The sequence below is a fragment of the Mesitornis unicolor genome, unplaced genomic scaffold, assembly GCF_000695765.1.
Source record: "Mesitornis unicolor isolate BGI_N332 unplaced genomic scaffold, ASM69576v1 scaffold6577, whole genome shotgun sequence".
In the NCBI taxonomy this organism is placed as follows: domain Eukaryota; kingdom Metazoa; phylum Chordata; class Aves; order Mesitornithiformes; family Mesitornithidae; genus Mesitornis; species Mesitornis unicolor.
This window is the reverse complement of record NW_010194259.1, coordinates 8,193-20,195: the sequence shown is the minus strand read 5'-3', so window position 1 is coordinate 20,195 and position 12,003 is coordinate 8,193. Positions and strand designations below refer to the sequence as shown.

Sequence of the window (12,003 nt, the reverse complement as noted above, 5' to 3'; positions counted from 1 at the left end):
CCATGCTAATGAGGCCCCAGTGTAAGTGGCAACAGTCCCATCACTTGGGTTATTTAAATTAGACTGAACAAACCACTAAGAAAATGTCATGTCAGGCACAACCCGGGACGGGCCAGCTTGACATTATCTCGGATTCTTTGGCCGTAGATGGTCAGTGCTGCTCAGCTTCTTAGCCTGATGCCCTCTGTACAGGCAAGCAGAGTGTCCTGCGCTCCTTGTCTCTGCCCTGTGTGCTGCTGCACACAATAACTAAAATCTATGGAAAATTCTGAACCAGCATGAAGAACCTCACATGCTTTTTCCCTGAGGAGAAATTCCCTTTCACACACAGCTGCAAAATGTCAACATAAGGTCAGAAGGTGACATGGAGCAACTAGAATAACAGGCCCTTTGGTGCACAGCTCTGGCACTGCCCTCCTCTCCTTTTGCCATTCTGCTGACCTGAGACAACATCAGTGCCCCACATGGAAAATCCCAGTACTGCCTCTGTTTCCCTGGCAATCAGACTTGAGAGCTGCCTGTTTCCTCAACTCTGCATCCTCTACTATTGCAAAATGGCATCTTCATAGCACCTTCCAATGCTGTTGTGCCCAACACTCTTTGGGTGGAATTTCCCAAAAGAGCCTAAGGGAGTTAGGCACACCCTACTGAATTTGGTAGATCCCATGGAAATCCCTGTCTTTATAAATAAGGCATTTCTTCACCGTCCCCTGAAACACGCATTATCCAGAAAGAGCAGCGCAGGAGCTCTGTAACAGCATGTGAGTTTTTAGGAAAGTCAAGATTACTGCATTCTGCTGAGACTCTCAAAGTAGAGGGATTATTCTGGAGGATTGACGTTAAGCAACAGCAGTTCATAGAAGTCAGGTGTGAATAGAGGCAGGACTATATTTTTGATTCCTGGTACGTTCAGCTCAATGGGAGCCTCTTTCCAAGTCAGTGGTGCATTCACTAACTTCCTTCTACCCCGATGACAACGTGTCCTTGAGAAGCCTATGCCTCACCGAGTACATGAAATGATTCAGAGGGCTCTGTCACTGTTCTGTTATCAGGATGAGATCCATCCAGTACTACACAGAATCACAGAGTGGTTGGGATTGGAAGGGACCTTTGGAGATCATCGAGTCCAAACCCCCTGCCAGAGCAGGTTCACCTACAGCAGGTTGCGCAGGATAGCATCCAGGCAGATTTTGGATATCTCCAGGTATTGAATATCTGAATATTCATAGAGTCATTGAATCACAGAATACTAAGTTGGAAGGCACCACAAGGATCTTCTAGTCCAACCTTTCAAGGTAAAAGTATAGTTTAAATGAGATGAGTCAGCACCCTGTCAAGCTGACTCTTAAAACTGAACAATGTCAGGGAATTCACCACTTCCCCTGGGAGTTTATTCCAATATCTAATTGATCTCATGGTAAAAAAAATTTCTCCTGGAGTTCAATTGGAATTTCTTCAGAAGCAACTTGTGTCCATAATATTCCCCGTGTGCAGTGAGGAATCAAGACAGCAGGGAGAACAATCTCAGCCCATCCAGACACGGAGGTATTTGCAGGATTAACTGCTGCACAGAGAATTTGGAAAGCATGGTCTAAGCTTGTCTAGGTAGCAGGGAGACAGGATGAGAATGAAAGTCCTCATCCCTTGAAGCAACAGGAGCAGCACTGCTTGACTGGAGGTGTGATGAAGCATTCACTTTGCAGAGCAAATGCACCTTGAAAGCCTGTGGCTTGGAGAGGGAACACACCCCCTGAACTGTGTGTCCCCATTGCTTCCTGCTGGTAGACCGTCAGTGCAGCAGCATGGACGGCACAGCCCCCCAGGGAGCTACCTTGATTGCTCGGCAAAGAGTATGTTGATGTATCCTTGTAACCTCTCTTGTCAGTGGGAATTGATATTGGCATCTCGCCTGTGCCATGCATGGCTGGGGAAGAAGTTTCCCAGGTGTTTTGCACTTGCGGGAGCTCTTTAAAGACTGGAAGGGATTAGTCTCCGTGTATTGACTAAGGCTGGGATTCCACAAAGATTTGTGTCCCTGCTCAGCTCTCCTCTCTGAGTAACTTTGGACTCTACAGAACGCCTCAAGCTGTAGAATATCACACATATGACTCAGGGCCTGAAAATTGAGACTTGAGGAAATTGGGCTGATCACTGATTAACGATCATTTCATCACTGATTAAATCTTCCACTTCTTCTTGACCGAGCTGTAAATTTTTTCGAGTATTTGTGTGTTGATATGGTTTGTTCATGTCTTCAGTGAGTAATTCTTCGTCTGACGAGCATTTGTGAATTGTCCCAGTTTGTGATGTGTCAGTTACGTAAGTCGCATCATTCTGTTCCTGACAGGCTTTGAAACTGGCTTTCAGTGACCGCTGAAGCTTAAAATTAGATTTTCACAAGCATTTGCACTTGTAAAACACAACCACTCAAATGTTCATTGAAAGTAAATACAATATGGGTCGTGAATATTGTCAAATCAGAATTCACTGATGCATTCAAAAAATGGTGAGGGGCAATTATTTTCCGTTGTTCGTTGTGCTGTAATAAATACTATAAATGTCTATCATAAGGTTGCTTACCATCCATATCAAGGGCACTGGTGAGAGCTGAAAGCTTACTTAAAGCCAGAGGAGGTTAATTTTCATTTTCATCTGGAATTTTTCACCACACAGTTTGAAACGCATGCATTTTGAATGCCAGTCCATATGTGGTGGATCCCAGTTAACCCAGGATTTAAAATGCCTTGCATTTCCTCCAGGCATTGTAGATGCTGAAAAACCAAAGCAAAACTAAGACAACAGAGTACCAGTCTGTAAATATAATTATATCATATTATTGCTGTGCAAGAGTGTCTGTTCAAGATATTACAGTGCGAGAAGTTTTTAAAGCTTTCATCTAAACAACCCACAGAAATAGCTGTTCCTAAACTTTTTGACCGGGCACCCTATTTGTCAGCTCCTGAGCATGCTTCTGCAATTGCGATTCTGTTGGACTTGCAACCCCGCTTGCCTAGGTCATACTGGGGGATCTGCTGCCTCAGAGGAGGGGCTGGTCCGGGGCAGGCTAGGTGAGCTGGGAATGAGAAGGTCTGGGATCTGCGCCAAGCTCTGCCACAGATTCCCCGTTTGTCCTTGTCACGCCTTTGCTCCGTGCATCAGTTTCTCATCTCCTGCTAAAAAGAAAGAACGCTAACAAAGGTGGAGCTCAGTCTCTGAATGCTTCTGAGCTGCCTGCTCCCTTGTGGCAGGTGCTGTGCAGGTTCATAGAAAAAAAAACCAAAAAAGGACTGAAATATTTGGTTTATTTAATAAAATAAATATGTACTCAGCATAAATTTTAGACTGTATCCACGTTGTAGTGCCAAATTTGTTTACTGTACGCAGGTGAGTAACCCCTAAAGAGCTGCACATGTGAGATGAGCAAGCAGATTTGGTCATAAGGCTATATGGGTATATAGATATTTATGTATGCATCTTATTTGAGGCTGCTGATACAGGCACAGGTGGTGTAAAGATAAAAGTTCCTGTGGCCTATGCTAGAATGTGTGTACTTTGGGAGAAAGCTTTATTTCAAAATCACATTGAGCTCTGCCCAGCCCTTTAAGGACGTGAAATTTTATTATCCAAGTCCTGAGCAGGTGAGGGTATCAGTGACTGACAAGAGGTGGCACAGGTTCTTCTGTGCTGTGTCCTCTCTCATCACCTCAATCACTCACGAGCATAACTGTTTATGAGGAATCAAAGTTCAAATGCCACTGTGTGTATTCCTCTGACTTGAAATCCTCTCCCATCATTTCCAATGCCACGATATGGAAATCTGAATGTGACTCTTATAGCCAGCAGAGAGAAAAAGGCATTTATATAGAGTGTGATTTGTCTTCTCCTAAGGTGGTTATCTCAAATGGCTTAGGTGAAACACACCCAGGCAGTGCGATCTAGCACAGATATGCAAGGTAGGAGCTCGAACGTAAACAGGAATTAAGTATCTAGATTTATTTTTATTTGGAAGTGAAGGCTTAGACTCAGAGTATTTTCTGCTTAGCCTAAGGAAAGATATCAGCAACTCACCAGCCACAAGTGAATGCAGATGACTTCAGCTTAATTAAGGTGAACTGGCAACCCTGTTGACCTGAATATTGAAGTGCCATTTCTTATGCAACTCTAGAAGGAAAATCAAGGCTAAGGCACCCCAATAGAAGAGACAGTGGGGAGTGGTGGTAAGATCTCAGGAGACCTGTCTTTGTAGATGACCTTGGTCACATCAGTTTATCCCAACCCACCCATGTCTGCCTTGCAGGGTGCAAGTTCTCTGGGAAGATTGGTCTTCTAGGCACGAGTCACTAGGAGCACAGACAGGCAGTTGGCTACCTGGGAGACATTAAGCAGAAGTGAGAGAGATAGGGGAGTGGTAGGAGATGTGATATATTTGTGCCCCATCTCCATGGGTCCCTCCAAGTTACTAAATTCCTTTTACATTTAGAGAGCCACGTCCACAGCTCTTTGCTATCTGCATCAAAATAAACCACCTGTTCAAATAACATTTTACCATTCCAACATTTTAAAAAGTAATTTTCAAACCCCTCTTTAATTACATGAAGTAGGGCCTGTTTACCAACCACACCTCTAGACTCAGGAGACTTTTCCTGTCCAGTAGCTATCTGCAACCAGATGACACTGCAAAGCGCATAACTGAGAGAAAAACACTGCCAGAACGTCCAGAGGCTTCCAGATCTGTCCCTGTCACAGCTGTCAGCTCCAGCAGGGCACTGAGAATTGAGTGCAGCAGCTTTGGCTTCGGACACAAGCACTTCTACCACTTGAGGAGAAGGCAGCTCTTTGGCTTCAGTCTCCACCGAAAAGTAACAGCCAGGACACCATGCTTCAGGCAGCACAGAGCATCACAGGCACTCCAGAACTGTACAGTTCTTACACGATGGATATTCACAGTTTGCTCTACATAGCTCTCTCTGTATTTTTTTTCTGCAAAGCTCTGTATGATGGGCATAAATATGAAGAGTGAGAGGGAAGAACTTAATTTATTTTAGGTTTTGTGTAATCGTCATGAGATCCATCAGATAGCATTATTCACCGTGTATTGTTTGACCCAGTGGTTGTGTTTGTTCTGTTAAAAGAGATGCCACATATTTTGGAAGATATCTATTTGGTTTATGGGAGAGGAGAAGCAATCAGTGGCAGGCCTGAGCTCTACAGGAAGGGAAGACCTCCTCTTGGAAAGGCATGGAACTGTCCATTTTACAGTTTTGAACTCTATTGTTTGTTAAGATGGTAATAAGGAAACAGATTGAGCTAACCTCCCCAGAACGGTGGGCTCTACACGGAGACAATTGATTTCTCTTTCAATATGGTAGTTGGCTTTCCTGCAATAAAACCCCTGTGTACAGGTGTAACTCCACCTAGGCTTGAAGATGAGGAGGAGATATTGTACTTCAAATATGCCACCAGAGCTCAAAGGATACAGCTTTAGGAAGAGAGAAATTAAACTGCGGTGTGCAGGTAGGTGCTGCCTCGTGCGTAAGAGCACACAGCTACTGCAGAGCGTGTAGCGGCATGAGAGCACACATCTACTGCAGAGCGGTTCATCGAGAACTGCCCCTCCAGTCTGTAATGTGTTTACACAGCCAGGCTCTCAGGAGAGTTAGTCTGAATTAGCTTCTAGAGCAGATTTGTTAAGTGCACTGAACTCCTCTGTGGATGCTCTCAGAGCTGATCCAGCTGGCTCTGCTTTGCATCCAAGAGCTACTTTAATTCTGAGCAGAGACCTTTACATGACAGTTAATACAGTTCAGTGTAGGTTAACTTACATCTGAAAGAAAGTCAGGCTTAAACTGGAAAAGAGCATATATACTGGGAGTTAAGAATTATTTTGAAATCTCTGTTCCAGTTAATTTCTCTGTATACGTGGACTCTTAAGAGCTGGTGCAGCAAGACCTTCCAACCAGAATAGTCCCAGTGCAGAAGAGTTCTCCCAGGGCATAGCAGCAATTGTTGAGTATGGCCAGGGTTTCTTTGCCCACAGTTGCCAGTTGCTGTATTGTCCCTCTGGAGACAATGGCAACAAGCTGAATTACTGCAGGAGAGCAGCTCAGGACACAGGTAACCCAGAGGCAAGGGACGGCAAAGACCACCTTCAAAGCTGCAATATGCTGGGAGCCCTTCACTGCAACCAATGATCCAAGCAGGGTGTTAAGTACCTGGTCGTGTATGGAAGAAGCGAAGACCTGAAAGAAGTAAGCATGTGGCAGGGGGGCAGCCACTTTGACAGCAGGCCAGGGCACCATCCAGCCTCGTAAAGTGAGATTATTTAAATACATGCAAATTCAGAAAGCAATTTAGTGACCTGAATTCTTAAACTGCAGCCAGTGGGCTTAGACTGAACTGAAAAGAGAAATGAACAGAAAGTCAGAGCTAATTTCCCCTGTGTCTGTGCAGAATTTTAACAACAGAAGGCTAATTTTGATTATTTGATAGAAGAACTATTGCTGAGTGCTGGCTCCTTTTATAAAATTGCATAAGCCTTTCTTCCTGTTCTTTTGTGCACAATCTACAGTTGAGAAAAACCTGGCTTTGCAATTCCTTATTAAAGCAGCAACATCTATTTGCTTAGTTTCCATTTTCTTACATAGTAGCTTTGCTATGAATATCTTCTATGCTCTAAACACCTTCTCTCTCCCCCCCACCCCACCCCCTCGTATCTAGCCTATTGCTGCAGTGAGGAAAACAAGGTGTTTTTATGAGCCAGAGCCCTCCATTAATGGTATTTGATTTTGTCCGACTATGGAAAAAAAATCATCTTGTGCTAGGAGCTGCACAAAGAGAACAAAGAGTCAGTTGTGCCTTTTAGTGTCCCTCAGTCCTGTCCAGGGGCACATCCAGCCCGAGTGACTGCTTGAGATCCACCCAGTCCTCCCATCAGCACATTGTCACGCTCCTCTTGCCCTGGTAAAACCCAGGAGAGCTTCGCTTTCATCTGTAGAAACACGAGGGGCCTTGAGCTACCTCAGAGGAACACGGATGGGGAGCTGGTACGTGAGGGGGCTGTGGATGGCTCCTGTGCCAGCTCTGAGGCATCTCAGTAAATTTGCATAGTGCTTTTGGATTTAGGGGAAATGCTTGGGTGGATTGTTTGTCTTAGTACCTCAGGCTCTGCTCAGCACTTTAATTTATCTGGGATAAACAACATAGAAGGGAAACTCTGTACCATACAGCTTGCCTGCTTCCCTGATGAGATTGGAGGGGACACAGGAGTCCCTTTTCCTCTCTCCTAATGAAGTTTCTCAGCAGCTTACCAAGAACACCAGGCTCTGTTGAGGTTCACTGAGTGGAGCTGTGAGCTGCAGAACATCATTTCAATTAGGCTTGCACAGAGCCAAACTAATCAACCTTTCAGTCCTTTGATTGCTGTCTTTTTTGCTCTCCTTTTGAGGCAGGTGCTGTGACAATAAATCCAGAGCAGGAAAAATGAATTTGAAACTGAAGCAATTTCATAGTAAGAGAGGGAAGAAATATTTCAATAGAAAGAACCTCAGAACCACTGGCCCAAGCTAACTGGCTCCTGCTGCCTTGTTCCACTGGTGGCTTTTGGCCTTCAGCAGACCTGCCAGGAAAATGTCTTTATCCCAGCAGGGCTCTGCTGGGTGCCTCTTCTTTTCTGGTGCTGGTTGGATGGAGGATTTTTCTCCAGAAATGACCAATATGACTTTTATTGGTGTGTGGAAACATCAGGTAAATGATGCCATTAATTAGAATGGTGGAACCAATCGATTTTTCAGTTTGCTAACCAAGGACAATTTTGAAAAATGATTTTGAAAAATTCCTCTTCCCTTCAACAACGGAAAGAATGGTCTCAGTGATTTTTAAATGTTCTGGAGCAAAAATCTGAGACTTTCTTGGCAGAACAGAAAAGAAAAAAATAATCTAATAAAACAGATGAGCTGGGCTCAGGAAAACACAGAATCACAGAATCACAGAACGTTAGGGATTGGAAGGGACCTCAAAAGCTCATCCAGTCCAATCCCCCTGCCGGAGCAGGAACACCCAGATGAGGTTACACAGGAAGGCGTCCAGGCGGGTTTTGAATGTCTGCAGAGAAGGAGACTCCACAACCTCTCTGGGCAGCCTGGTCCAGGGCTCTGTCACCCTCACTGAGAAGAAGTTTCTTCTCAAATTGAAGTGGAACCTCCTGTGTTCCAGTTTGTGTCCGTTACCCCTTGTCTTATCGTTGTTTGTCACCGAGAAGAGCCTGGCTCCATCCTCGTGACACTCACCCTTTATATATTCATAAACACCAATGAGGTCTCCCCTCAGTCTCCTCTTCTGCAAACTAAAGAGCCCCAGCTCCCTCAGCTGCTCCTCATAAGGGAGATGCTCCACTCCCTTGATCATCTTTGTAGCCCTACGCTGGACTCTCTCCAGCAGTTCCTGTCCTTCTTGAACTGAGGGCCCAGAACTGGATGCAATATTCCAGATGTGGTCTCAGCAGGGCAGAGTAGAGGGGGAGGAGGAGCTCTCTTAACAAAGGGAACAAAGAGTCAGTTTTGCCTTTTAGTGTCCCAGTAAAGTGTAATGTAATTTCATAGGAAAATGGCAATGTTCTGTTTTAAAACTGACAAAAATAATAATTCCAAGGTGTTTGCTGGAATTGTTTTATCAAACTGACCCAAATTTAAGGAGCTTTGATCAAACCATTGCCAGGAGATAGTATGCTTGTTTGGGAAATGTTAGCATATACTCTATTTAGTGCCCTGACGGGGAAACCAGAGTCTGCTGTTCAGCGTTTTCTGTGTCGTCAAGAGCTCTGGTTGTGAAAACATCAGTCCCTTCAATTCAACCATGCAGCCCTGATTAACATTGCTATGGGTTCTCATTTGAATTGAGGGCAGCACTGGAAATTGCAGGCTATTCAAGCACAGACAAGCAAATCAGAAGCCAAAGACAGGTGACATGGAATTAAAAGAGTGAGATGAGGTGTAATGATGGAAACACAGGGTAATTGCTGGTATTGAGCTTTTCGGAAAGCTGCACCAGCGACATCTGCTTTTTCTCCTTCGTCTACCCCTGACCATTCCTCCCCGGCCCGGTTTTGCTACAGTCAGTTAGCAAGAAAGCAAATGTGGTAAGGCAGCTTTTTTGTCCGTCTGCTTTGAACTCAGCAGGCTGTCTCCCATCCGCATCCTGACCTTGCAGTGGTGTGAGATAGCTACAGATTCCCCATGCTGAGATTTGTACCTTCAGCTCCAGAAAGAGAATGCTTACAAACCTGCAGTCTGAATCGCTCTGTAACTCAAGTGTGCTGGCCAGATTCCCTCTTAGCTGACAATTTTATTGAGGTAGGTTGTTCCTTCTCTCCAGGCTTGGAGCAGTCAGTACTCCCATTTCTGTTTCAGCAGCTCTTTGTGATCTGTTATGTTTGTTAGCGTGTATGTGATTCTAGTAGATACCACGTGGAAATTACCATGTGTGGGCAGTGTGAACCTCTGCACCACTCACTCCCTTTCACTGTATGTTCACTGCAGAAATGCTCTTAAATTTAAAGGCAACATTCATACTTCCTCTGGTGTGCCTGGCTACACGAATGGCAACTACAAACAGGATCTGTCTGTTCAGGGAATATTTGGATCCATCCCATACCACCACCCACAGCAGACATGTCCCAGATGCACCAGTTGCAGATTCAGAATCAAAATTCTGTCAGCATTTTATGATTTTATGGTGCAGTCCAGTTCACTCTGGAAAGGTTGACCAGGGACCTGTAGATTGCCAGCTTTACCCGCTCTGAACAACTGCGTAGCACTATTGCATAGCAGTCAGTTATTAGAGTTATACCTTGGCATTTATAGAGAGATAAACACTTGATTTTTATAAGTACAGTAAAGGAAAAACCCTTAATGTGTTCTTCCAATGCTTAACTGCAATTACAGTTAGATTGCTCCTTCTGTTTTTTTAATGGGCTTGTCTAAAATCACAGTAACTCGTGCGTTCTTCTGGAACCGAAGGGAATGGTTCTTAGTATCTCCTTTATACTTTACAGTGAGGAAATGGTCCTTATCTGTGCAGTAATTATTTCACCTTTTTCTGGTGGTCGATTTGGAACTTCATAGTTGTATTTGAGACTCTACCATTTAATTTTTTTTAAGACACCAGAATACCAGCTACCCTCTTCAGAGCATCGTTTGAGTTCTTTGCTGCCGGATGTTTGATTGTACTTACACTTTTAGACATGTAAGGGACACATTGAATGTGTCAATAATGTCAACAGTTGAATTATCGTGAAAGTTGTAATTTCATGAAAGCATGAGACGAGTTTAGTGAACAAGCCCTTGTTTACAGGAAACTTAAGTGACATGAGCTGTGCTGCCAGCCTTTAATTCTTAGAGCATGACATGATCTGGGGGTTAAAATCCACAGTAATTTGCAAGATGCTGTCTGTTTGCCTGTACAGGCACTAAAAGTGATCAGACAGGAACCAGCAGAAATGACATTTGAGTCAGAGAAAAAGGTTTTGCGAATGCGTGCGGGGCCTGGGGATGCGTTTGGTTCAGGAGGGTTAATACAGCTTTTGATCTGATCCAAACTGGCTGGTGCCTTATCTAGAGGTGACCCTTGTACACACACCCCCTGAGCTTCGTCTACAAAATGAGCTCTGTACAGACATGCAACCAGAGGGCCAGGTACACACATGCATGCACACAGAACTTCAGAGGCTGAGCCCTTCAAATCCGTACAGCTTCAATAAACAAGAGTAAAAAGGAAGCCCATAGGCAGGTGGTTGTCATCAATTCAAACTGGCATAGAGAACCCTTGAAAAGGCAAGAACAGGGATCCAATCCACACCAATTTTGTAAGAAAATCATTCAAATCAACATATACCAGCTCCTTCTAAATCACTGCTGGCCCAGTTACCAATTTGCACGCTGTTATGAGAACAGAGATATGAAAGCCGTTGTGCAGAGAGCCTGTCTGCATTAGAAATCTTCTCCTTTGAGAATGCATCTGTGCTCTGGAGAAAGGGCATGGCTGGCAGCGTCTCAGGCCTCTGCATTGGCTGGTTCTGTCCTTCAGTCCAGGAGAGAGCATCCCTTTGGTGCCAGGTGCGCTCTCAGGCCAGACAAACTCATTACGCCACATTTTCCAGCCCATTGAAAAGACAAAACGCTGAGCTCATGTTTTGCTGCAGGCTAGGAAGTCCAGCTGGAACATGACGTTTGCTAGCCTGCAGTTTCCTTAAAGCTGGGGCTAGAAGGGCACGACCAAGTAAGATGGTAGCTGTAGCAGGTCTGAGGGCTCCTACTAGCACATAGAGTCCTCCTGTCATGGAGAAATTTCCTTTTAATTGGAATGCATACTTGACTTCAGGGTGAACGAGCTGCATAAGGCAGATGAGGAAAAGGTGTCACTGTAGCTGAAGACTCAGGAGACTTTCCTGAACTTACATTTTTGAGATTTTTTCCTTTGCAAACACAAAAAACCTACAGTCTTTGGATTTATTCTCTTTTTCTAATGGAAGTTCAGATTATGAAGTGCAAAATGAGAATCTTGGAGATTCATAAGCTTTGCTACCAGTCTGCCACACTTTCCAAAAGTGGCTTTACTGTCTAGCTAAGAACATGTGTCCTGTTGGGCACATTTTTGTGGGATCTTGATGTTCCTTGATCGTACCACAAAAGCAGAAGATGTGATGGTTGTCATCTTGTTGCTGGAGCAGAGACCATACACAGATCCCATAATGACAGTGGAGGGGAGAGAATGCCAACAATTTGAGGAAAGTCTGGCAGGAAGCTTTGAGGAAGCCTCCCATGCCTTGACGTATCAGAATGATTCTTTCTCTCTTCACTTTCTCTACAGGCAAGAAAAATTCCATTCTGCTGCACAAAGTCCAGCATGACCTCAATTCGGGTGTTTTCAACTACCAAGAGAATGAGATCATCCAGCAGATCGTGCAGCACGACAGAGAGATGGCACACTGCGCTCACAACGTCCAGGCTG

The 12,003-nt window shown here is 44.6% G+C and overlaps 1 protein-coding gene across 1 annotated transcript in view; it reads left to right on the top strand.

Annotated features, from left to right (window-relative positions):
* Nucleotides 1-12,003, top strand: part of LOC104543183 (potassium/sodium hyperpolarization-activated cyclic nucleotide-gated channel 4-like) — a gene marked incomplete at both ends in the record, with an annotated part of 38,787 nt that overhangs the window by 26,385 nt on the left and 399 nt on the right. Inside the window, one exon of the mRNA XM_010187729.1 lies at nt 11,863-11,999. Coding sequence (XP_010186031.1) covers nt 11,863-11,999 — 137 coding nt within the window. The remainder of the gene's footprint in view (nt 1-11,862; nt 12,000-12,003) is intronic.